The 27,863-nt window shown below is 46.5% G+C and overlaps 2 protein-coding genes across 2 annotated transcripts in view; one reads left to right on the top strand and one right to left on the bottom strand.

Annotated features, from left to right (window-relative positions):
• Positions 1–4,140: 4,140 nt before the first annotated feature.
• On the top strand, positions 4,141–9,937 carry LOC138373177 (axoneme-associated protein mst101(1)-like). The gene is made up of 2 exons (XM_069339202.1): positions 4,141–4,183; positions 9,510–9,937. Exons 1-2 carry the CDS (start codon positions 4,141–4,143, stop codon positions 9,935–9,937), a joined length of 471 nt encoding a protein of 156 aa, XP_069195303.1.
• A 5,259-nt stretch (positions 9,938–15,196) lies between these two features.
• The window catches only part of LOC138373176 (uncharacterized PE-PGRS family protein PE_PGRS54-like), a 41,460-nt gene continuing 28,793 nt past the window's right edge, over positions 15,197–27,863 (bottom strand). The window contains exons 3-4 of the mRNA XM_069339201.1: positions 22,712–23,565; positions 15,197–15,947 (exon numbers count right to left, since the gene is read on the bottom strand). Of these exons, the coding sequence (XP_069195302.1) occupies positions 15,197–15,947; positions 22,712–23,565 (1,605 nt within the window). The remainder of the gene's footprint in view (positions 15,948–22,711; positions 23,566–27,863) is intronic.

The raw sequence follows: 27,863 nt of genomic DNA, 5'->3' as shown, positions 1-27,863 counted from the left end.
TTAGTACATCAATCTTTGTACCATAGTGCGCATAGTTACAAACCCTACTATCTGAACACGAGGATGGGTTGGTTAGACCCAAAGCCCCAGAGATCAAAGTACTGCCATTACCAACTAGTCTTGTGAGCACGCTCCTACCACCTGCCTCATGTGAACTCCTCCCCATACAGACGGAAGGTCACTGTGGAATCCTAAAGCTTATAACTCTCTAGCATTTGAATACTCACATTTATTTAATTGCATTCTTTGAATTCGGAGATGATAGGGAAAACAAGTTTGTTTTGCTATATCCACGCCACTGCTATATCCACCAGCTTATACACACCAGAGTAACCTTGCAACATCCACACCAGAGTAACCTTGCAACATCCACACCAGAGTAACCTTGCAACATCCACACCAGAGTAACCTTGCAACATCCACACTAGAGTAACCTTGCAACATCCACACCAGAGTAACCTTGCAACATCCACACCAGAGTAACCTTGCAACATACACACCAGAGTAACCTTGCAACATCCACACCAGAGGTTATGACACAGGAAATACTGTAACACGTCGGGGTGGCGGAGCAGGAGCGTGTAAGGGTCAGTCTCTCTCTCCCCCTTCTCTCATTCATCACGCATTACGCTCTCTTATTTATTACACTTCTCTCTCAATCTATCTTTGTGTTCCCTTCCATCCCTTGACACTGGCTTTACTATATCCTTCATCCTCTTCATTCCTCAGTTTTCACTCCTCTCCATCTTACATTTTCCTTCAAGCAATTCTATTCACCCATAAGTTTTCCATCCCTCGAAATTCTATGTTCTACTAATTTTCTTACATTTTCTTTGTCCTGTTGTCATCCTACTCATCATACTATTCTCTCTCTTCCTTTAATCTGCGCTTTCTCCTGTACCTATTTTGTTCCCTTACAATCCTCATCTATTCGGTCTGTATTATGAAATAATAATAATAATAATAATAATAATAATAATAATAATAATAATAATATTATTATTTATTATTATTATTATTAAAGGTGAATAAAAGACCCAATAACTTCTGTAAATATTATTAAATCGATTTTTTTATCAAGGTGTAAAATTCAAGGGCAGTGACCGTGGGAGGGGGGGCAGCCACCGTGGGAGGGGGGGCAGCCACCGTGGGAGGGGGGGAAGCAACCGTGGGAGGGAGGGGGCAGCCACCGTGGGAGGGGGGCAGCCACCGTGGGAGGGGGGGCAGCCACCGTGGGAGGGGGGGGCAGCCACCGTGGGAGGGGGGCAGCCACCGTGGGAGGGGGGCAGCCACCGTGGGAGGGGGGCAGCCACCGTGGGAGGGGGGCAGCCACCGTGGGAGGGGGGGGCAGCCACCGTGGGAGGGGGGCAGCCACCGTGGGAGGGGGACAGCCATCGTGGGAGGGGGGGCAGCCACCGTGGGAGGGGGGCAGCCACCGTGGGAGGGGGACAGCCACCGTGGGAGGGGGGCAGCCACCGTGGGAGGGGGGCAGCCACCGTGGGAGGGGGGCAGCCACCGTGGGAGGGGGGCAGCCACCGTGGGAGGGGGGCAGCCACCGTGGGAGGGGGGCAGCCACCGTGGGAGGGGGGCAGCCACCGTGGGAGGGGGGGCAGCCACCGTGGGAGGGGGGCAGCCACCGTGGGAGGGGGACAGCCATCGTGGGAGGGGGGGCAGCCACCGTGGGAGGGGGGCAGCCACCGTGGGAGGGGGACAGCCATCGTGGGAGGGGGGCAGCCACCGTGGGAGGGGGACAGCCACCGTGGGAGGGGGGCAGCCACCGTGGGAGGGGGGCAGCCACCGTGGGAGGGGGACAGCCACCGTGGGAGGGGGGGGCAGCCACCGTGGGAGGGGGGCAGCCACCGTGGGAGGGGGACAGCCATCGTGGGAGGGGGGCAGCCACCGTGGGAGGGGGACAGCCACCGTGGGAGGGGGGGCAGCCACCGTGGGAGGGGGGCAGCCACCGTGGGAGGGGGACAGCCACCGTGGGAGGGGGACAGCCATCGTGGGAGGGGGGCAGCCACCGTGGGAGGGGGACAGCCACCGTGGGAGGGGGGGCAGCCACCGTGGGAGGGGGGCAGCAAATGCTCTCAACATTCCGCCCATGTCACCCCCCCCCCCCAGTTTATGGTCAGGTCACGCGCCACTCACAAAATATATTACTGCCCAGTTTTTGTTTTACTTTATTATTGGTTTAACAGTCTTACACATCTGCGGCCAGTGGGACCTCCCCCCCCCCTCACACTCTGGGACCTCCCCACCTATCCCCACTGACACTCTGGGACCTCCCCACCTATCCCCACTGACACTCTGGGACCTCCCCACCTATCCCCACTGACACTCTGGGACCTCCCCACCTATCCCCACTGACACTCTGGGACCTCCCCACCTATCCCCACTGACACTCTGGGACCTCCCCACCTACCCCCCACTGACCCGTCACTCCAAATAACCGTGTTAGGCTATGCATACTATATGATTTAAGAGTCCAATAACATTGTCGGAGCTGGAAGAATGCTGCCATGGATGCTAGGAGGTGCTGGGATCCACTTGCAATGTTTGCCAGTGCATCACGGGTAGTGCTTAACAGCTAGAGGAATGACCAGAGAATGACAATGGGATCAGAGAAGATATGTCATGGCTACCTGCTTGATACATGTTTGATGGGGTTCTGGGAGTTGTTCTACTCCCAAAGTCCGGCTCGAGGCCGGGCTGACAAATATTTTGGAATTAATATGGTCCAATTTAAAAGTGGAGGTTCAGTAAATACATTAAATAACAACATTGGAGAGTTCCTTACGACAGGGGCGACATGTTGCTTCGTTGTTAGTATTAGGATTTTTTTTTCTGTGGATTCGTCTCCCAATTATGCCAATCATTCCTTTTGTGACCATTTTATGTGATATTAAATTATGCTTATATTTGTTCAAGACTTTCGCAATGTTCGTTCGTTGTCTGTCCTCCAGAGCATCTTCAACCATAATAGTGATCTCCAGCAATTTATATGCGGCAGTATTATCTGAACCATCAGTGGTCACAATACTAGTACACAAAATAACTTTTTCCGTCGTCATTTAAAACACTATTGCTCCTGATACCTGGTTGATACCTGGTTGATGGGGTTCTGGGAGTTCTTCTACTCCCCAAGCCCGGCCCCAGGCATGGCTTGACTAGTGAGAGTTTGATCCACCAGGCTGTTGCTTGCAGCGGCCCACAGGCCCACATACCCACCACAGCCCGATTGGTCCGGCACTCCTTGGAGAAAATTATCTAGTTTCCTCTTGAAGATGTCCACGGTTGTTCCGGCAATATTTCTTATGAGCGGATACAGTTCCTCTACATAAGGGGGGGTAGTAAAGCTTTGACTAAAAATTATTGACCAGTTGCACTAATATCACACATAATAAAAGTTTTGAAAGAGTGATTAGGAATCAAATTTCTTGTTTTATGGAAAATAATGAACTACACAATCCAGGACAACATGGGTTTAGAGCGGGAAGATCCTGTCTGTCACAGTTACCCAACCACTATGACAAAATCAATGAACTCTTAAAAGAAAAGAAAAATGCAGATGTTGTATACACAGACTTTGCAAAGGCATGCGACTAATGTGACCATGGAGTATTAGACCATAAAATGAGATCAATTGGAATTACGGGTAAAGTGGGGCGTTGGATTTTCAATTTTGTCAAACAGAATGCAGAGAGTGAGGGTCAGTCAAATAAGATCAAGCCCAAGTGCTGTGAAAAGCGCTGTACCTCAGGGCACAGTCCTTGCACCTCTGCTATTTCTCATTCTTATCTCGGATATGGACAAAAATACGTGTCACAGCTTTGTGTCATCCTTTGCAGATGATACAAAAATCAGCATGAAAATTTCTTCTGAAGACTCTGAAAAACTGCAGGCAGATATTAAGGTTTTCGATTGGGCAATTGAAAATAACTTGATGTTTAACGGTGACAAATTCCAGGTACTGAGGTATGGTGGGAACGAAGAACTTAAACAACACAAGGTATAGGACACACTCAAGACCAACTCATAGAAGTAAAACAAATTGTAAAAAATCTGGGAATTATGATGTCACGACCTGACATTTAGTGAACATAACCGAGCAAATATAGCGGCGGCCAGGAAAATGATAGGATGGATTATGAGAACGTTCACATCCAGAGACCCCACAGCAATGGTAATACTATTTAATCACTGTTGCTATCCCGTCTTGAGTATTGCTCTGTACTCACTCACCCTTTCAGTGCGGGAGAGATCTCTGAATTCCCTCTAATTCAGACAACATATACGGCACGCATATAAACGATAAAACATCTAAATTAATGAGACCGTCTAAAAGCTCTCAAAATGTACTCTCTGGAAAGGAGACGAGAAAGGTATCAAATAATATATACAAGGAAGATACTTGAAGGCCAGGTCCCAAATTTGTACAGTAGAATAACAACATAATGGAACGAAAGATACTGAAGGAAATGTAGAATAAAACCAGTGAGGAATAAAGGTGCCAAAGGCAATTTCAGAGAACACTGTCTGAACATTTGGGGTCCACAGCTGTTCAACACCCTCCCAGCATTATAAATATTCCCGGAACAAAGGTGGATGTATTCAAGAGGCAATTAGATAAGTTCTTGGAAGAAGTGCCGGACCAACCGGACTGTAGTGGATATGTGGGCCTGCGAGCCACTCCAAGCAAGAGCTTGGAACAAATAACTTGGCCTGATGGACCAAGTTATCACAAGTCAAGCCTGGCCTCGGGCCGGCTCAGGGAGTAGAACTCCCAGAACCCTCTCCAGGTATACTATAAACAGCCTAAGATTAATATCAGTATTGAACAGTATGTTATCTCGTCGACACACACACACACACACACACACACACACACACACACACACACACACACACACACACACACACACACACAGAACGGCGTTCAGGAACCTGTGTAAGGAATCATTCAGAATCTTGTACACCACATATGTAAGACCAATCCTGGAGTATGCGGCCCCAGCATGGAGCCCGTACCTTGTCAAGCACAAGACGAAGCTGGAAAAAGTCCAAAGGTATGCTACTAGACTAGTCCCAGAACTAAGAGGCATGAGTTATGAGGAAAGGCTGCGGGAAATGCACCTCACGACACTGGAAGACAGAAGAGTAAGGGGGGACATGATCACAACCTACAAAATCCTCAGGGGAATCGACCGGGTAAACAAGGATGAACTTTTCAACACTGGTGGGACGCGAACAAGGGGACACAGGTGGAAGCTGAGTACCCAAATGAGCCACAGAGACGTTAGAAAGAACTTTTTCAGTGTCAGAGTAGTTAGCAAATGGAATGCATTAGGAAGTGATGTGGTGGAGGCTGACTCCATTCACAGTTTCAAATGTAGATATGATAGAGCCCAATAGGCTCAGGAATCTGTACACCAGTTGATTGACGGTTGAGAGGCGGGACCAAAGAGCCAGAGCTCAACCCCCGCAAGCACAATTAGGTGAGTACACACAGGGGGCCTCGTAGCCTGGTGGATAGCGCGCAGGATTCGTAATTCTGTGGCGCGGGTTCGATTCCCGCACGAGGCAGAAACAAATGGGCAAAAGTTTCTTTCACCCTAAGTGCCCCTGTTACCTAGCAGTAAATAGGTACCTGGGAGTTAGTCAGCTGTCACGGGCTGCTTCCTGGGGTGTGTGTGTGTGTGGTGTGGGGAAAAAAAAAAAAAAAAAAAAAAAGTAGTTAGTAAACAGTTGATTGACAGTTGAGAGGAGGGCCCAAAGAGCAAAGCTCAACCCCCGCAAAAACACAACTAGTAAACACAACTAGTAAACACACACACACACACACCTTGTAAAATTAAAAAAAAAATGTGCCACAAAGCTGGTACCTAAAATTAGGAGGAGAATAAGCAAGAGAGAGCGTGGATAACAGCTGCATCTTCAACACATGTAGAGAGGAGGTCAGAGGATATATGGTTCTGACAATGGCAGTGCTAAAACACCTGCAATACATGTGACTATCAGCCAATGTCTCCGGGCGAAACACTGCCGATATTGGAAGCCAATACTCTCTCATTTTGTTGCCAGCTGATGTTCACTTAACACTTTCACCGGCAGCCCTATTACCACCAGTCACACAACCTTACCATCCTGCAGCATACCTCCAGTATACCTGGGGTATACCTAGAGTATACCTGGGGTATACCTAGAGTATACCTGGGGTATACCTAGAGTATACCTGGAGTATATTCTGGGACATCTACTCCCCCAAGCCTTGCTTGGGCCAGACTTGTCTTTCATAACTTAATGTAAAAGGCTGAATCTTCCATTTTTTAAGCTCAGGTGACCACTGTTACCTCCAGTGGCCGGCAAGCCCTCACAACCCCACCACAGCCCGGCCGCTTGGGGCTACTGGAGCCGGGGCTGCTTGGGCCGGGGCCTGGCCCGCTTGGGCCGGGGCCTGGGCCGCTTGGGCCGGGGCTTGGGCCGGGGCTTGGGCCGGGGCTTGGGCCGGGGCCTGGGCCGCTTGGGGCTACTGGAGCCGGGGCTGCTTGGGCCGGGGCCGGGGCCGGGGCTTGGGCCGGGGCTTGGGCCGGGGCCTGGGCCGCTTGGGCCGGGGCCTGGGCCGGGGCTTTGGCCGGGGCTTGGGCCGGGGCTTGGGCCGGGGCTTGGGCCGGGGCTTGGGCCGGGGCTTGGGCCGGGGCCGCTTGGGCACTTCCTGCAGGAACTCTCCACTCTTCAGCGACTCTATTGTTATTCGGGCAATATACACTCCTGTTTTCCAGTGTCCAAAATGAAAGGCAGAATAACAAATAGTGCTCGTGTTTGACGTGACATTCCACAAGGAACTATTGCTTGAAGGCATTGTAAGCACGCAAATTTGTTTTGTATTAAAAAAAAGCTGTTTTAGACAAAATCATATTTCCTGTGATTTCCCTTGAAGGTGAGATTATGATGATTTCTTGGGAAGGCTTTACAACAATTACTTTTGAAGGCTTTACAACGATTACTTTTGAAGGCTTTACAACGATTAATTTTGAAGGCTTTACGATTACCTTTGAAAACTTTACAACGATTAGGCTTTAATACTTCGTTGAGACTGCAAGACGAGTGCATATATTCATAGTTAATGAGGCAGAATGCAAAACTTTTTAAAGTATATTCCAAAGTTATCTGATGAAAATATCATGGAGACGATGGACTGAAAAGTTGAAAAAGAATATATTAAATTAGCATTAAACCAAAATTCTCTCTCACATGATGAGCAAAATCTATTTAATGACACACAGGTTTGGGCTATGACACCTGGTTGATGGGGTTATGGGAGTTCTTCTACTCCCCAAGCCCGGCCCGAGGCCAGACTTGACTTGTGAGAGTTTGGTCCACCAGGCTGTTGCTTGGAGCGGCCCGCAGCAGGCCCCACATACCCACCACAGCCCGGTTGGTCCGGCACCTCCTTTAGAAAACAATCTAGTTTCCTCTTGAAGATGTCCACGGTTGTTCCCACAATATTTCTTTTGCTTGCTGGGAGGACGATGAACAACCGCGGACCCCTGATGTTTATACAGTGTTCTCTGATTGTGCCTATGGCACCTCTGCTCTTCACTGGTTCAATCTTGCATTTTCTTCCATATCGTTCACTCCAGTACGTCTTGAGATTATCTTGAGATGATTTCGGGGCTTTTTTAGTGTCCCCGCGGCCCGGTCCTCGACCAGGCCTCCGTTGTTATTTTACTGTGTAGATTTGGGACCTGGCCCTCCAGTATTTTCCATGTGTATATTATTTGGTATCTCTCTCGTCTCCTTTCTAGAGAGTACATTTGGAGAGCTTTGAGACGATCCCAATAATTTAGATGCTTTATCTCGTCTATGCGTGCCGTATATGTTCTCTGTATTCCCTCTATTTCAGCAATCTCTCCTGCTCTGAAGGGGGAAGTGAGTACTGAGCAGTACTCGAGACGGGACAACATAAGTAACTTGAAGAGTACAACTATTGTGATGGGATCCCTGGATTAGTGCGATGTATCAGTGAGAACCTCAGCCATCCTCCGCATGACTCCGACTGATTTTCTCATTACAACACTAGTACACCAAGCGTTCACAAGTCAAGCCTGGCCTCGGGCCGGGCTTGGGGGAGTAGAAGAACTCCCAGAACCCCATCAACCCGGTCTCAAGCAGTATGAACTGTAATGTAAATATACAGTCACACTCTTCTCTTCCTTGCCCTTCAACTCCTTTACTCCTTACAATGACCAGTTCTTTTCCTTCTTCCTATTCTTTCCTCACCTCTCTCTTTTTTCTTCTTCCTCTTCTTCACTGTTTTTTCTTCCTCGTCCTCACTCCTCTCCTTTTCAGCTCCTCCCTCCTTTCCTCTCTTCCTTCCTCTTCCTAGCTGCTGCTCAGCAGAATGTTTAATAACATGCGTGTATGCTGGAAATATCTTAAGTATTTACAACCTCCAGAATATCTTTAAACCACTTAAAATACCTAAACCTACAGCCAGGGCGCTCCACAGTCTGTCTGAAGACAACCTTCACCTTTATGACCACATGTAACTGGTGTTATAATTAAGTTAGTTAAAATAATGTTAAGCCTTAGGACCCCCTAGAGGATTCAGGCGAGTTCCAGGTTGCATGGCTTTTGAGCACTTCGTGGTGTAGTGGTCTGTGGCGTGTACTTGGAAGTACCCAGTGTGCAGGTTCGAATCCTTCTCATGGCTCCTGCTGATTTTGTCAATGATCTGAATAGTGTTATTTTTGTGGTGGAATCTCTGGAGTTAAAAGTTCACATACTGCCAGTGCAGACTACTGAACATATGACCATGTATGACTAACCATCCTGCGAGATGGGGACTTTTAGTACCACTGCTGCCTTACTCACTCTTGTGTTGATGATATCCTCATAATGAAACCAGAGTCTGCCAGTGCAGACTACTAATCACGTGCCTTTGTATGATTAACCATCCTGTGTGATGGGGATTTTAGCATCACGTAGCTAGCTTTTTGACACACTGTACTCCCCTTCATATAGTCTAGGGCAGCTGCACAAATGCAGAAGTACCTAAATGTGTTATTAATTAAAAAAAATACTGCATCCTATCATTTTCATGGCTGATGCCAAGTTTGTTTGGTTACGCTCCCTAAACATTGGGTCATCAGACATCATTTTTACATATCATTCACATATTGTTTTCCTATTATGGAGGGATCTTATTCTAATTGTCTTATACCTTGGCAAATTAACTGTTTTCATACTTAGGTCCAGCCGCGTCCAACAGCCTGGTTGACCAATCTAGCAACCAGGATTGTTGTTGCTGGTCGCGGTCGAAGTCGAGGACCGGGCCGCGGGGACGCTGAGCCCCGAAATTATCGCAAGGTAGGCATTTGAAATTCATCATCGTTAAACATCACGTTTCTTCGCGGTTCCCAGTCTAAATATGTATTAATACTGGCAGCGCCCAGAGTGAGTACACAGCTCACCTTTATGAGAAGATGTTAAGTATTGTTGGATTCAAGTGGTCGCCAAGAGGCAGTCTCAAGTTGTCGCCAAGAGGCAGTCTCAAGTGGTCGCCAAGAAGCAGTCTCAAGTTGTCGCCAAGAGGCAGTCTCAAGTTGTCGCCAAGAGGCAGTCTCAAGTTGTCGCCAAGAAGCAGTCTCAAGTTGTCGCCAAGAGGCAGTCTCAAGTTGTCGCCAAGAAGCAGTCTGAAGTTGTCGCCAAGAAGCAGTCTCAAGTTGTCGCCAAGAAGCAGTCTCAAGTTGTCGCCAAGAGGCAGTCTCAAGTTGTCGCCAAGAGGCAGTCTCAAGTTGTCGCCAAGAAGCAGTCTGAAGTTGTCGCCAAGAAGCAGTCTGAAGTTGTCGCCAAGAAGCAGTCTCAAGTTGTCGCCAAGAGGCAGTCTGAAGTTGTCGCCAAGAAGCAGTCCCAAGTGGTCGCCATAAAACATTAAGTAATATCGTCTACAAAAGATGACACGAAGCTGCGTCTTCCATTTTCATCTAAATCTACCTTCTAGTTACATTGTGTAAATTCCGAGGATCAACGGAACCGGGAGGCCCGGTCTCTAACCAGGCCTCCCGGTTGGTCGTCTGGCCAACCAGGCTGTTGGAGGCGGCTGTTCGCAGCCTGACGTATGAAGCACAGCCTTGTTGATCAGATATCGTTTGTAGACTCATCTAATATGAGAATGAGAAAAGGAGGTGTCACAGGACTGTGCCCTGGATTACAGAGTTTTTCACTGTGTTTGGATTTGATTCTGTTGGATTGACTGTTACTCTTTGTATTCAAGTTCAAGTATGTTTATTGAGGCAAGAAAGAAATACATCTCAAAGTGATAGAGTAGCTTAGGCTACTTCTACCTCCCCCCCCCCCCCCTCATTGTATTCTGTACAACAGGAAATTAAACATCTATCTCCCTACTTGATATTTCAATTGGTCTCATTTATTGGGTTATCACTCTATAGTTACAATTATCAATCACCTTTATAAAGTCCATGTATATCACATATGGGCTCAGGAACCGAAGCACAAAATTCAATTAGTTTGGCAAGTTTCCATCTTGACAAGCTAAATACGTATTTTAACAAATCAAAGGTCTTTAACAACACATAATGGCTCAGGAAATAAACTCCAAAGTTCGTTTAAATACATTACATTCATGATAAGCCAGGCACATGGTTGGTAAACATGTACTTCACCAGTATAAAACTAACACCGCCGTGATTCTAAGCTGCAAGAATTAGTCATTCAAATACGTAAAACAAAACCTTGCACAGTTAACAAACAGGACACAACACAAGACAGTGTGGACACCTCCTCAGGCAACAACTGAGCCAGTTGCTGGTGTGAGAGAACAGCACATTTATGCTTCCCTATACACGTGTGCAGAGGGAGAATTGGTCTATACAAGGCACCTCCTGTTTATATCCAACCAAACTCATTCATATACATGTTTAAACTACGCTTGAAACAATCAAGTAATTCCAAGTCTATTGTGTTGCCCGATAATTTGTTCCACAAATCAACAACCCTGTTTGTCAACCAGAATTTATTCAGGTCTTCCTTAAATCTAAACTAATTCTTGTATTGATATATTTAATACATTAATATCCTCTTTTTTTGGGCTCCCTATTCATCCAATTGTACACCTTAATCCTGTCTCCAATAATTCTTCGCCTTTCCAGAGACTGCAAATTCACCTTTCTTAATTTACCTTCATATGTAAGGTTTGAAATTCCTGGGATTAACTTTGTAAACTTTAAGTATAAGCATTCAAGTGAATTTATATCTTTCTATAAATCGACAACCTAAATTTAAGTGCATAATCTAAACGGGGCGCTAAACAAGAGCAAGATATTGCAGAATAATAACATTCTTTTATGGCCGTCCATTTCAAGAACCTATTAGATCGTCTTGATGTGATTTTTTACGGAATCGACCAATCCGTTTGTTATGAACCCAACTCCATCGTCGGAGCATTATTATTATTATTAACATCTTTATTGACAAAATTAATTACAATTTTGCCTAATCTGAGGATTTTGATAGTCTTATTAAAGTGAGGATAATGCTGGTATTCACTGTCACGCAGGACAGAGGGTCATACATAAGACAATAGGTCTAAACTGTAGGCTGAAGCACATGTATATCATGGTTACAATCAATGTTTTAATGAATGGATATGTGAAAACAACTTTCTACTGTAGCATGGAGTAGCGACGTCAACGCCATCTGTGAACTGCTCCCTAAACCCCCACTAAATGGACGACACCATGGACGAAAGCAATCAACTGTGGACATCTCCAAGAGAAAACTGGACTATTTTCTAAGAGAAGTTCCGGATCAGCCGGGCTGTGGTGGGTATGTGGGCCTGCGGGCCGCTCCAAGCAACAGCCTGGTTGACCAAACTCTCACAAGTCAAGTCTGGCCCCGGGCCGGGCTTGGGGAGTAGAAGAACTCCCAGAACCCCATCAAGCAGGTATCAAGCCATCTGATGGTGGCAGTATGATACCTGCAAGAGACGCTAGATTCCTGCCTTGGTCAGCTGGATGGGTCGCTGTTGCTGACCTCTGGTGAGGTGGCGCCTAGAAAATCAGCGCCATCTATTGTGGGAGGAGTTGTATGTTTATGTCAGAGTCCGTAAGTGGTATTTCCTAGTGTCCCCAGTACTGACCAGTTTACTGATGACGTGTCACAACTATTCTTGTCTCTACTACCACACAATGTTTTACTCATATAATATATATATATATATATATATATATTATATGAGTAAAACATTGTGTGGAAGTAGAGACAAGAGTAACATTTTCTGACAGATGAACAAACAAAGCATTAGACAATTGGCCGTGTCTTACAGAGTATTTAAGTTGCGACATTTAAGTCATGACCAATTGTCTAATGCTTTGTTTGTTCATCTGACAGAAGATGCTCACCAAATTGATTGGGAGATGGCGTCTTCAATAACGAATTGTAAAAACATTTATAACAGGAACATAATTGAATCTGCTTTGGTACAGTTTATAAAAGAAAGTAATTTGAACATTAGCAGTGGTTTATATAACTTAGATCCATTTTTGATAGATCAATTAAAGAGCGATTTGAGTAGGATCATTGACACACATTTGTCTCACTAATTCATTGTAAATATTTACTATCTTATGCTATTATAATCCATGTGTGGGCCTGTTGGTGGGTATGAATAGGAGCTGCATCGTATGGGCCAATAGGCCTTCTGCAGTTCTTATGCGGCTCATATTTGTGTCCGCCTAATTCCCATTAATTTGTCATTGTACCTCACCTCACTCCACCACTCTCCCCTGCCTATATATGTCCATTACTTGACCTGTAAATCACTCCTTCTGAAGATGTATTAATATACGAAAGTACTTAAGGAAATTCCTGTTTCAATTCTTCCTCCGCGGTCTGACACTGTCACATTTTTAATCACATGTTTATTTTTCGTGATTTACACACACACACACGTGATATACACACACGTGTGTATATCACGAAAATAAACACGTGATTAAGAATGTGACAATGTCAGACCACGGAGGAAAAATGAAACAGGAAATTTCCTTAAGTACTTTCGTATATTAAATACATCTTCAGAAGGTCCACATCTTCAGAGACCTTCTGAAGATGTATTTAATATACGAAAGTACTTAAGGAAATTTCCTGTTTCATTTTTCCTCCGTGATATATATATATATATATATATATATATATATATATATATATATATATATATATATATATATATATATATATATATATATATATATATATATATAATGGAGAACTTAGGAGAACTTCTTGCCCTCCTAACCTACCAGAGAACCCTTAACTTGCTGTTTTGAAAAAAAATCCAAAATTAATTTTCAATTATTTTTCATTTTCAAATTACGGTCTTTTTTGGCCGTAGCGCATACAAGCGAGGTATGCCTGTGGACAGGCTGCTTGATCACCAAGTCTCGATCCCTTCATGACTCTGAAAAGTGCTTATGATGATAAAATTTAATTTCTGATATTATTTAATCCAAGTACATTTGTGTACATTTGCGAGTATATCTGGTTGATACCTGCTTGATGGGGTTCTGGGAGTTCTTCTACTCCCCAAGCCCGGCCCGAGGCCAGGCTTGACTTGTGAGAGTTTGGTCCACCAGGCTGTTGCTTGGAGCGGCCCGCAAGCCCACATATCCACCACAGCCCGGTTGGTCCGGCACTCCTTGGAGAAAACAATCTAGTTTCCTCTTGAAGATGTCCACGGTTGTTCCGGCAATATTCCTTATGCTCGCTGAAAGGGTGTTGGGAGGGTGTAAAATTAGGTACCAATTATTTAACAATTACTTTCTACCTCCACAACTGCTTTCCCTTGTGCACTTAAAATTAATAAAACTAACTTCTTTTCCAGAATAGATCTGTAATTAGCTTTGTAGCACACCAGATTTACAGCTACTGAAAGACTGGGTTTCAAACTTCAAACTGGTAAAAGAAACAGGCGTAAAAACTCTATACATAAAGAGTGAGGAACGAGTACTCCAGCACGTGTGACACAGACATCAAAGGGGGTAAGAGCAATATGCTCCGAGCTGACAAACACTTGGCTCCCATTTAACTTGCGAAGTACAAACTAATTGGTAATCTGATGATGTGAGTTTATGAGGTTATGGTTTAACCTGATTATCTGATGACGATTCCTGGAATGTTGCAGCTCTAGCAACCTGACCTGAAGCTGGTCACCCATGGTGGGGCTGTCTCATCACTCAAGCTAATGTTGCTGGCAGCTTCAAACTCTAAGTGAAGAAGTAATTATATTATATTATAATATTATATAATATAATATTATATATTATATATTATATAATATTATATTATATATATATATATATATATATATATATATATATATGTCGTACCTAGTAGCCAGAACTCACTTTTTGGCCTACTATTCAAGGCCCGATTTGCTTAATAAGCCAAGTTTTCCTGAATTATTATATTTTTTCTAATTTTTTTCTTATGAAATGATAAAGCTACCCATTTCATTATGTATGAGGTCAATTTTTTTTTATTGGAGTTAAAATTAACGTAGATATATGACCGAACCTAACCAACCCTACCTAACCTAACCTAACCTATCTTTATAGGTTAGGTTTGGTTAGGTAGCCGAAAACGTTAGGTTAGGTTAGGTTAGGTAGGTTAGGTAGTCGAAAAACAATTAATTCATGAAAACTTGGCTTATTAGGCAAATCGGGCCTTGCATAGTAGGCTGAGAAGTGCGTTCTGGCTACTAGGTACGACATATATATATATATATATATATATATATATATATATATATGTCGTACCTAATAGCCAGAATGCACTTCTCAGCCTACTATGCAAGGCCCGATTTGCCTAATAAGCCAAGTTTTCCTGAATTAATATATTTTCTCTATTTTTTTTCTTATGAAATGATAAAGCTACCCATTTCATTATGTATGAGGTCAATTTTTTTTATTGGAGTTAAAATTAACGTAGATATATGACCGAGTACTGAGCAGTACTCAAGACGGGACAGCACAAGTGACTTAAAAGAGCACAACCATTGTGATGGGATCCCTGGATTTGAAGGTTCTCGTCATCCATTTTATTATGTTCCTGGCTGACGATATATTTACTGACAGAGCGTTTCTGCTGCGTTTCCTGGTGCCTTTATGAAACAAAATTATAAGCTGCGACTTATTTTCAGTATAAGGTCCAGCACACGTGTCCCAACACCGAGCCACGTGGACGCGAGAGCACTGCCTGCCGAGGGACTGGCATCACTGCCTCCCGAGGGACTGGCATCACTGCCTCCCGAGGGACTGGCATCACTGCCTCCCGAGGGACTGGCATCACTGCCTCCCGAGGGACTGGCATCACTGCCTCCCGAGGGACTGGCATCACTGCCTCCCGAGGGACTGGCATCACTGCCTCCCGAGGGACTGGCATCACTGCCTCCCGAGGGACTGGCATCACTGCCTCCCGAGGGACTGGCATCACTGCCTCCCGAGGGACTGGCATCACTGCCTGCCGAGGGACTGGCATCACTGCCTCCCGAGGGACTGGCATCACTGCCTCCCGAGGGACTGGCATCACTGCCTGCCGAGGGACTGGCATCACTGCCTCCCGAGGGACTGGCATCACTGCCTCCCGAGGGACTGGCATCACTGCCTCCCGAGGGACTGGCATCACTGCCTCCCGAGGGACTGGCATCACTGCCTCTTGAGGGACTGGCATCGCTGCCTCCCGAGGGACTGGCATCGCTGCCTCCCGAGGGACTGGCATCACTGCCTGCCGAGGGACTGGCATCACTGCCTGCCGAGGGACTGGCATCGCTGCCTGCCGAGGTAGTCAGTGTCTCCAACTCTGGCACCAACTTCTCTGTTTGGGAGCTTGTGAAGGCCAAGTTTGCCGGCCATAATTTGCATCGCCTCCTGTTATTAAAGCACACTCACTTCCCGCTCGGAAAACCACACACAAAACACAGCGGCCAAAATTCAGCATTATTATAGCTTCAGTATTACATAAATATTATTTACCTGCTAGGTCTCTAGAGTTTTTCATCTCCAAATCCGGTCTTGGCAACACAAACAGACATGACCAAAAACCTTAAGTACCCCGTGCTTCTCTTTCGGCGTTCAACCAGGATGTTGGTATCTGCAAATGGTACCTAATCAACCCGGTTATGGTCCATAGGTGAGAGCGTGCTGCGGCGTCCACCATACAGTGTTCCGCGGGGGACAACGACCTTCCCACCCAACTCATCAAGGTATCCATCACCAGCAGAGCACAGGCTCCATCAGGGGGTCACGGGCTCACTCAGATCACAACTTAATTGAAGTTCTGACAAGCATGGGGAATAGACCTTCAAAACCAGTCCCGCTTCCCGGTGGAGGAGATTTCAGCAAATTAAACTTCAATAATACAGATAAATTGGGAGCAAATAAACCAAGATTTCACAGAAATAAACTGGGAAGAACAGCTACAAAATGCAAACCTGAACCGGTGCCTGGAAAAAAATAAGCTCAGTAGCTCTAGAAATATGTTCAAACAATATACCCCTAAGAAAAAAAGAGGGAGAGATGCAGATTGGAACGGGAACGTCGTTCCCTCTATAGGCGAAGAAAACGAATCGCAGAACAACTTATGAGTCGCACCCTATCTCAAGAACGGCGAAGAAGATTAAATAGAGAAATAGAAACAATTGAACTCAAGGTATATGAATCATACAAAACCCAGGAGAGGTAAAGAGAACAAAAGGCCATCAGTGAAATAGAGAGAAATCCGGAATATTTTTTTCTCCTATGCAAAATCAAGATAAAAAACCACATCTAGTATCGGGCCCCTGCGAAAGGGAGATGGAACTTTCACCGATGACAAAAAAGAAATGAGCGAAATACTAAGGAATCAGTGCGACTCTGTTTTCAGCGAGCCATTAAACATACTGAAGATTGATAACCCAAATGAATTTTTCATGGATATGATACCAACATCAAATCAAATATCAGATGTCACCCTATCCCCACTGGATTTTGAAGAAGCCATAAACAGTATGCCTATGCACTCTGCACCAGGCCCTGATTCTTGGACTCTATACTCATCAAGAACTGTAAAAAAAAAAACACTATCGCAGGTCCTACACATTCTTTGGAGATGAAGCCTAGATACTGGCGTTATCCCTGATATACTTAAAATAGCAGAGATAGCACCACTCCATAAAGGAGGAAATAAGGCAGAGGCAAAAAATTAGACCAACAGCACTAACATCGCACATCATAAAAATCTTTGAGAGAGTGCTAAGAAGATAAAAAAAATACATGGAATCACAGCATCTCCATAACCCCGGACAACATAGTTTCAGAACAGGGCGCTCTTGCCTGTCACAGTTGCTGGACCACTATGACATGGCATTAGATGCCATGAAAGACAGACAAAACGCTGATGTAATATACACAGATTTCGCAAAAGCCTTTGACAAATGTGACCATGGTGTTATTGCACATAAAATGCGTTGAAACGGAATTACCGGAAAAATAGGCAGATGGATCTACAATTTCCTGACTAACAGAACCCAGTGTGTAATAGTCAACAAAATATAATCCAGCCCATCAACCGTGAAGAGCTCAGTCCCCCAGGGTACTGTGCTTGCTCCAGTACTTTTTCTCATCCTCATATCGGACATAGACAAGGACACAACCTATAGTACTGTATCATCCTTTGCAGATGACACGAGGATTTTCATGAGAGTAGACAACATAGGGGACACGGCAAACCTCCAATCAGACGTAAATCAGGTCTTTCTATGGGATATAGAAAATAATATGGTGTTTAACGAGGATAAGTTCCAGCTCATGCGCTACGGAAAAAATTAAAATATAAAAACGGAAACCACGTACAAAACTCAGTCAAATTATAACATAGAACGAAAAGGCAATGTAAAGGATCTGGGTGTACTCATGTCGGAAGACCTTACCTTTAAAGAACACAATAAAGTTGCCGTCACAACTGCAAGAAAAATGACAGGTTGGATAACAAGAACTTTTCACACTAGAGATGCTATACCGATGATGATACTTTTCAAAACGCTTGTGCTCTCTAGAGTGGAGTACTGCTGCACAATGACAGCCCCTTTCAAAGCTGGAGAAATTGCTGACCTAGAGAGCGTGCAGAGATCCTTTATTGCTAGAATCCACTCAGTAAAACATCTAAACAACTGGGACCGGTAAAGAGCCTAAATCTGTATTCTCTTGAGCGCAGGCGGGAGAGATAAATAATAATTTATACGTGGAAAATATTAGAGGGGCTGGTCCCAAACCTGCACACAGAAATAACATCACATGAGACCAGAAGACATGGCAGGATGTGCAGAATACCCCCGTTGAAAAGCAGAGGTGCAACAGGTACTCTGAGAGAGAACTCTATCAACATCAGAGGCCCGCGACTGTTCAACACGCTTCCACTACACATAAGGGGCATAACTGGCCGACCCCTCACAGTGTTCAAGAGTGAACTCGACAAACACCTCCAAAGGATACCTGATCAACCAGGCTGTGACTCATACGTCAGGCTGCGAGCAGCCTCGTCAAACAGCCTGGTTGACCAGACCAGCAACGAGGAGGCCTGGTCGACGTCCGGACCGCGGGGACACTAAGCCCCGGAAACCCTTCAAGATAACTTCAAGGTAAGGTAGCATAACACATCCCAACCCACACCTCCCAGCCCACACCTCCCAACCCACACCCAACGTTGTATTTACCATATATATTCCTCATTTCAACGATCTAGCAAGGTTGATAACGTTTAACAAGGCTGTGGTCATACACAATGACACCACAGTAAAGTTACGCATCAATGAGAATATCTTCGGAGCTGGGCGGCGGGATCAAACCCGCGTATCGTGACCCATGGGGTCAATGTACCTGTCTGGGATTACCCAGGATGATGAGGTCTACCCCAGAGAGTTCCTCGTTGTGGTCGTGTCGTGTGTGTTTAGTGGGTCACGAGGGCCCGACCTTTGACCTTGCTGGTCAAAGGTGAAAAGGGATCCATGTTTGCATCCCGCCCCGGAGAGCCACCAGCCGACAACACACCTTAAAGATAACCTTTATGCCAGACTTGAAGACTGGGTGTTGTGTGTTTACTGCTGTGAAGACTTCAAGTAACACCTTCAGACTCTTTCTCTCAGCAGGACTCTTGAGACTCCTCCCGCAGCACTTCAACACCTGCAGCATCCCTACACCTGCAGTAGCACCACACCTGCACAACCACCACACTTGCAGCAGCACCACTACACCTGCAGCAGCACCACCACACTTGCAGCAGCACCACCACACCTGCAGCAGCAGCACCACACCTGCAGCAGCAGCACCACACCTGCAGTAGCACCACACTTGCAGCAGCACCACCACACTTGCAGCAGCACCACCACACCTGCAGCAGCAGCACCACACCTGCAGCAGCAGCACCACATCTACAACACTACCACACCAGCAGCAGCACCACATCTACAACACTACCACACCTGCAGCAACACCACACCTACACCACCACCACACCTACACCACCACCCACACCCTAACACAACTTGCACTTAGGAAAGGTGTACGTCTCAGCTGCTCCATGACGGGTTGGTGTGTACTGAAGAGTGTATGAGCTGCACACCACTGTGAGGGTGTTGGTAACAATAACACCCTCGGGGCGTCCCAACCTCACACACTCTGAAGTAAACACACACACACTGCCGCCATGACTGAGGTAAGATGTACAGGTTTCGTCAGTAAACCCAGTGCTTGAAGACTCCTGGCCATGTGCCTAAATAACTGATAATTGGATAACTGTTCTCAGGATAACTGATAATTGGATAACTGTTCTCAGGATAACTGCCATGTTAAGGCTGAAGGCTTGGAAGTGCATACGCTTATTAGTGGTCTTCTCGAGGTAGAATTTTTCTCCAACTAGAGTTACCTTTGTTCTTGTCTTCTAGGAATGTGTGTCAGCGGCCTACAAATAATAAATTGAATAAGGATGAGGAGGAGGCTGGGATGGGGGGGGGGTGGATGCTGGGATGGAGGATAGAGGCAGGGTGGGGGGCTAGGGGGAGTGGCAGGGGGGAGGGGAAGGGGAGGGGGGGGTATAGGAGGAGCCGGGGCTCCTGGTGCCAGCGAGAGGAGTCATGAAGGCAAACTTGGGTAATGACACTTAACGACTTCAATAAAAATCGGGACAAGATTTTCCAGAAACTTTCTTATATCCGCGCTGATGTGGCTGTCCTGGGGTGAGGGACGGGGGTGAGGGACGGGGGTGAGAGACGGGGGTGAGGGACGGGGGGTGAGGGACGGGGGTGAGGGACGGTGGTGAGAGACGGGGGTGAGAGACGGGGGTGAGGGACGGGGGTGAGAGACGGGGGTGAGGGACCGGGGTGAGGGACGGGGGTGAGGGACGGGGGTGAGGGGCGGGGGTGAGGGACGGGGGTGAGGGACGGGGGTGAGAGACGGGGGTGAGAGACGGGGGTGAGGGACGGGGGTGAGGGACGGGGGTGAGGGACGGGGGTGAGAGACGGGGGTGAGGGACGGGGGTGAGGGACGGGGGTGAGGGACGGGGGTGAGGGACGGGGGTGAGGGACGGGGGTGAGGGACGGGGGTGAGGGACGGGGGTGAGGGACGGGGGTGAGGGACGGGGGTGAGGGACGGGGGTGAGGGACGGGGTGAGGGACGGGGGTGAGAGACGGGGGTGAGAGACGGGGGTGAGGGACGGGGGTGAGGGACGGGGTGAGTGACGGGGGCGAGACGGACGAGGGGGAGACGGGGGAGGAAACAATAAGAGACCGTATACAACGGAAAGACAATGTAAAGGACCTGGGTGTACTCATGTCGGAAGACCTTACCTTTAAAGAACACAATAAAGTAGCCGTCACAACTGCAAGAAAAATGACAGGTTGGATAACAAGAACTTTTCACACTAGAGATGCTATACCGATAATGATACTTTTCAAGACGCTAGTGCTCTCTAGAGTGGAGTACTGCTGCACAATGACAGCCCCTTTCAAAGCTGGAGAAATTGCTGACCTGGAGAGCGTGCAGAGATCCTTTACTGCACTATGTAAAAGACACATCTAACACTTTATGTAGGGGATACGTAGATCTGTGTATCTATGTATTTACGTATGTAGGTTAGCTTAGCATTTTAAAAGCACCGAATCACCTTCTGTGGTTGAGTGTTCAATAAACCCTTGAACTGTATGTTTAACACTTCTCTAACCCTGTCCATGGAGGACAGAAGAAAATGTATATATGCTGGTTAGCATTGTAAATGTGTGGCCACGTCTGTGGTAGGAAAAAAAAATGCTAGAATCCACTCAGTATGCAGGCGATGAGTCACAATATCGTGGCTAAAGTATGTTGACCAGACCACACACTAGAAGGTGAAGGGACGACAACGTTTCGGTCCGTCCTGGACCATTCCCAAGTCGATTGTGTCCTCTCCACTCAAGTCCACTCAGTAAAACATCTAAACTACTGGGACCGACTAAAGAGCCTAAATCTGTATTATCTTGAGCACAGGCGGAAGAGATATATAATAATTTATACGTGGAAAATAGTAGAGGGGCTGGTCCCAAACCTGAACACAGAAATAACACCACATGAGACCAGAAGGCATGGCAGGATGTGCAGAATACCCCCGTTGAAGAGCAGAGGTGCAACAGGTACTCTGAGAGAGAACTCTATCAACATCAGAGGCCCGAGACTGTTCAACACGCTTCCACTACACATAAGGGGCATAACTGGCAGACCCCTCACAGTGTTCAAGAGAGAACTGGATAAGCACCTCCAAAGGATACCTGGTCAACCAGGCTGTGACTCATACGTCAGGCTGCGAGCAGCCACGTCCGACAGCCTGGTTGATCAGTCCAGCAACCAGGAGGCCTGGTCGACGACCGGGCCACGGGGACGCTAAGCCCCGGAAGCACCTCAAGGTAACCTCAAGGTAACCTCAAGGTAAGCTCAAGGTAAGCTCAAGGTATGGGAGTACATCAGTAACCACCCGCTGTACATCACAGTACATGTTCCCGAGGTCTCCCATAACGACGCTTCTCTGTAAAATGTCCTATAATAAGTGCACCATTTGTTTTTAATTAAATATTTCAAAGGCTAAGACTGATTTACGTATACCCATACTGTCGCGGCGGGCCGGGGGGGGGGGGGGGCCTCGGATTAATGCTCTTCAACTGCCTTACTTATCCACTTGGATGGGTCGGTAGAGCGCTGGCCTTCTTACACTATTGCCTACTACAATAGTCACCATCAAGCCAACACGTCACCCTGCCTACTACAATAGTCACCATCTGGCCAACACGTCACCCTGCCTACTACAATAGTCACCATCTGGCCAACACGTCACCCTGCCTACTACAATAGTCACCATCTGGCCAACACGTCACCCTGCCTACTACAATAGTCACCATCTGGCCAACACGTCACCCTGCCTACTACAATAGTCACCATCTGGCCAACACGTCACCCTGCCTACTACAATAGTCACCATCTAGCCAACACGTCACCCTGCCTACTACAATAGTCACCATCTGGCCAACACGTCACCCTACCAACTACAATAGTCACCATCAAGCCAACACGTCACCCTGCCTACTACAATAGTCACCATCTGGCCAACACGTCACCCTGCCTACTACAATAGTCACCATCTGGCCAACACGTCACCCTGGCCTCCCAACACGTCACCCTGGCCTCCCAACACGTCACCCTGGCCTCCCAACACGTCACCCTGGCCTCCCAACTCGTCACCCTGGCCTCCCAACACGTCACCCTGGCCTCCCAACACGTCACCCTTGCCTCCCAACACGTCACCCTGGCCTCCCAACACGCCACCCTGGCCTCCCAACACGTCACCCTGGCCTCCCAGCACGTCACCCTGGCCTCCCAGCACGTCACCCTGGCCTCCCAGCACGTCACCCTGGCCTCCCAGCACGTCACCCTGGCCTCCCAACACGTCACCCTGGCCTCCGAACACGTCACCCTGGCCTCCCAACACGTCACCCTGGCCTCCCAACACGTCACCCTGGCCTCCCAACACGTCACCCTGGCCTCCCAACACGTCACCCTGGCCTCCCAACACGTCATCCTGGCCTCCCAACACGTCACCCTGGCCTCCCAACACGTCATCCTGGCCTCCCAACACGTCACCCTGGCCTCCCAACACGTCACCCTGGCCTCCCAACACGTCATCCTGGCCTCTCAACACGTCACCCTGGCCTCCCAACACATCATCCTGGCCTCCCAACACGTCACCCTGGCCTCCCAACACGTCATCCTGGCCTCCCAACACGTCACCCTGGCCTCCCAACACATCATCCTGGCCTCCCAACACGTCACCCTGGCCTCCCAACACGTCATCCTGGCCTCCCAACACGTCACCCTGGCCTCCCAACACGTCACCCTGGCCTCCCAACACGTCACCCTGGGCTCCCAACACGTCACCCTGGGCTCCCAACACGTCACCCTGGCCTCCCAACACGTCACCCTGGCCTCCCAACACCTGGCAACAAATAACACCAACATATTAACATTACATCTGGCAGCCGGCGCGGGGCTCCTTACCTCGCCTTCTTTCCCTCAACTTTTACAGGTTTAATCACACTAATAAATTTTCCGGCACGTGACAAACTTTTTACGGAAAAAAAGTTTCAGACATTTTCTTGTCGAGGAAAACGACAAATTTGTCACCCACTGTGCTGCTCTACAGCCTGTCCTCTCGCTTAACACAAATTTGTCACCCACTGTGCTGCTCTACAGCTTAACACAAAGTTGTCACCCACTGTGCTGCTCTACAGCTTAACACAAATTTGTCACCCACTGTGCTGCTCTACAGCTTAACACAAAGTTGTCACCCCACTGTGCTGCTCTACAGCCTGTCACCTCACTTAATGCAAACAATTTTAAAGTGTTTGTTCAGGTTTTGCGTGAAATTAAGAACAGCTCAATATGGACGCTGCCTCGACCCCAGTAGTCCTGGAGGGTTATATAGGCTCTTACGCCAGGGTTACGCTCAACTATTTTAAAATTTAAGCTGTCTATCCTCCGCACCACACGGTAAACAACGGGACTATCCTCCACACCACACGGTAAACAACGGGACTATCCTCCGCACTACATGGTAAACAACGGGACTATCCACCACACCACATGGTAAACAACGGGACTATCCGCAACACCACATGGTAAACAACGGGACTATCCACCACACCACATGGTAAACAACAGGACTATCCTCCACACCACATGGTAAACAACAGTACTATCCTCCACACCACATGGTAAACAACAGGACTATCCTCCACACCACATGGTAAACAACGGGACTATCCACCACACCCCATGGTAAACAACGGGACTATCCTCCACACCACATGATAAACAACGGGACTATCCACCACACCACATGGTAAACAACGGGACTATCCGCCACACCACATGGTAAACAACGGGACTATCCACCACACCCCATGGTAAACAACAGTACTATCCTCCACACCACATGGTAAACAACAGGACTATCCTCCACACCACATGGTAAACAACGGGACTATCCACCACACCCCATGGTAAACAACAGTACTATCCTCCACACCACATGGTAAACAACAGGACTATCCTCCACACCACATGGTAAACAACGGGACTATCCTCCACACCACATGGTAAACAACGGGACTATCCTCCACACCACATGGTAAACAACGGGACTATCCTCCACACCACACGGTAAACAACGGGACTATCCACCACACCACATGGTAAACAACGGGACTATCCACCACACCACATGGTAAACAACGGGACTATCCTCTACACCACATGGTAAACAACGGGACTATCCACCACACCACACGGTAAACAACGGGACTATCCACCACACCACACGGTAAACAACGGGACTATCCTCCACACCACATGGTAAACAACGGGACTATCCACCACACCACATGGTAAACAACGGGACTATCCACCACACCAAACGGTAAACAACGGGACTATCCACCACACCACACGGTAAACAACGGGACTATCCTCCACACCCCATGGTAAACAACCGGACTATCCTCCACACCCCATGGTAAACAACAGGACTATCCTCCACACCACATGGTAAACAACAGGACTATCCACCACACCCCATGGTAAACAACAGGACTATCCACCACACCACACGGTAAACAACAGGACTATCCTCCACACCACATGGTAAACAACAGGACTATCCTCCACACCACATGGTAAACAACAGGACTATCCTCCACACCACATGGTAAACAACGGGACTATCCACCACACCACACGGTAAACAACGGGACTATCCACCACATCAAACGGTAAAGAACGGGACTATCCTCCACACCCCATGGTAAACAACAGGACTATCCTCCACACCACATGGTAAACAACAGGACTATCCACCACACCACATGGTAAACAACAGGACTATCCACCACACCCCATGGTAAACAACAGGACTATCCACCACACCACACGGTAAACAACAGGACTATCCTCCACACCACATGGTAAACAACAGGACTATCCTCCACACCACATGGTAAACAACAGGACTATCCTCCACACCACATGGTAAACAACGGGACTATCCACCACACCACACGGTAAACAACGGGACTATCCACCACACCACACGGTAAACAACGGGACTATCCTCCACACCCCATGGTAAACAACAGGACTATCCTCCACACCACATGGTAAACAACAGGACTATCCACCACACCACATGGTAAACAACGGGACTATCCACCACACCACACGGTAAACAACGGGACTATCCACCACACCACACGGTAAACAACGGGACTATCCACCACATCACATGGTAAACAACAGGACTATCCACCACACCACATGGTAAACAACAGGACTATCCACCACACCACATGGTAAACAACGGGACTATCCTCCACACCACACGGTAAACAACAGGACTATCCACCACACCACATGGTAAACAACGGGACTATCCTCCACACCACATGGTAAACAAGACTTTACCGCCACTAAATAAAATACTCCGAAATTTCATCAAACACACTCAATTTTTTGTGCATAATCTTCATGGTAATTGCTCAAACTTTTCCTAATGAATCAACATCATACCATGAAAAGAAAAAGTTAAAAAAAAATAGAAAACAAATTAAAACTCACAATTTCAAATTAGTAATAATCTTTAAATGTCACCAATTGTTATTTTATTACTAGTTGGTCTCAGAATGGCACATAACGTTCATGGTTCTTGATTCCACGTTTTCTTTGAGAGTATAGTTTGATGGAAAACTTTTTTTTTTAATGTGGCCATCCAAATATGTGCCAAATTTATACGTTAAAAATTTTAACTCCAGATGTTATGGCGTTTTGACTACAAGAGACGATGACTGTCATAGAACTAAGAACTGCACATATGTCAAAATGGTGAGAATCAGTCGGAAACTTAATTTATCAGGTCTCAAAGTTGAACATTCTGTTCATACAGAAAAATGAAGTTAAAGTTCTCGACAATATATATAGTACTTCGAATTTATGACATCTTTTAAGTTTTAATTAAGATTGCTTGGCATCCGTACTCGAACAGGTGTTAGTTGTCCAGTTGTTGAACTGGATAAGCACCTCCAAAGGATACCTGATCAACCAGGCTGTGACTCATACGTCAGGCTGCGAGCAGTCGCGTCTAACAGCCTGGTTGATCAGTCCAGCAACCAGGAGACCTGGTCGACGACCGGGCCGCGGGGACGTTAAGCCCCGGAAGCACCTCAAGGTAACCTCAAGGTAGGTCAGTATGTGTTGAAATAAAGTCAAGAAAAAGTAACCCCTACCCCCCCGCCCCCAAAGAAAAAAATATATATAGTGATACGTTAGGGTTAACTGTAAAACAGACACTGGGCCCCTTATCTGCCTAACAGTAAGTTAGGCGTATATATGATTGAGAGTGGTTGGATATAAATAGAAGCTGCCTCGTATGGGTCAATGGGCCTTCTGCAGTTACCTTCAATCTTATCTTCTTATAACGAAACATATATTACAATAACTTTATTGCCATAAATAAGTGATAAGACCCTCATATGGTCCTCATTCATCAATACAATCTAAATAGACAAAGAGAATAGAGTTTAATATCAGTAAATAAATCGACAAAAAAAAAATAAAAGTCACAACTTTGGTCATCTGTGGCTGATTATGTTGACTAATTTCGTTCCAACTTCATATGCAACCCGTTCTCGCACTTTCGTATAGTCAATATTGACTTATTAAATACGTGCATATGTGACATACTAATTTATTGTGAATATTTTAGTTTACCTTGAAAAGCTTCATAGAAAACACCGACCTTACCTTACCTTCTTAGTATGTTAAGATAAGCATCTTATTGCTTCGTAATTACAATTATTACTTAACCTATTATAGGTATAGGTTAAGTAATAGTTGTAATTACGAAGCAATAAGATGCTTATCTTATACATAAGATATATATATATATATATATATATATATATATATATATATATATATATATATATATATATATATATATATATATATATAACCTATACCTATTATAGGTATAGGTTAAGTAATAGTTGTAATTACGAAGCAATAAGATGCTTATCTTAACATACTAAGAAGGTTAGGTAAGGTCGGTGTTTTCTATGAAGCTTTTCAAGGTAAACTAAAATATTCACAATAAATTAGTATGTCACATATGCACTTATTTAATAAGTCAATATTGCTGTAAGAAAGTGCGAGAACGGGTTGTCACATGCTTGGTGCCGGATA

This window comes from Procambarus clarkii, chromosome 41 (genome assembly GCF_040958095.1).
Source record: "Procambarus clarkii isolate CNS0578487 chromosome 41, FALCON_Pclarkii_2.0, whole genome shotgun sequence".
In the NCBI taxonomy this organism is placed as follows: domain Eukaryota; kingdom Metazoa; phylum Arthropoda; class Malacostraca; order Decapoda; family Cambaridae; genus Procambarus; species Procambarus clarkii.
Note: the sequence above shows the minus strand (reverse complement) of the source record. Positions and strands in the feature narration are given on the sequence as shown.

Bases quoted from the DNA above. Each gene is read 5' to 3' on its own strand.
- LOC138373177 (XM_069339202.1), top strand. From the start codon at position 4,141: ATGGATTATGAGAACGTTCACATCCAGAGACCCCACAGCAATG. The intron at 4,184-9,509 runs GTAATACTATTT...GTTGGATTCAAG, and splicing joins CCAGAGACCCCACAGCAATG to TGGTCGCCAAGAGGCAGTCT.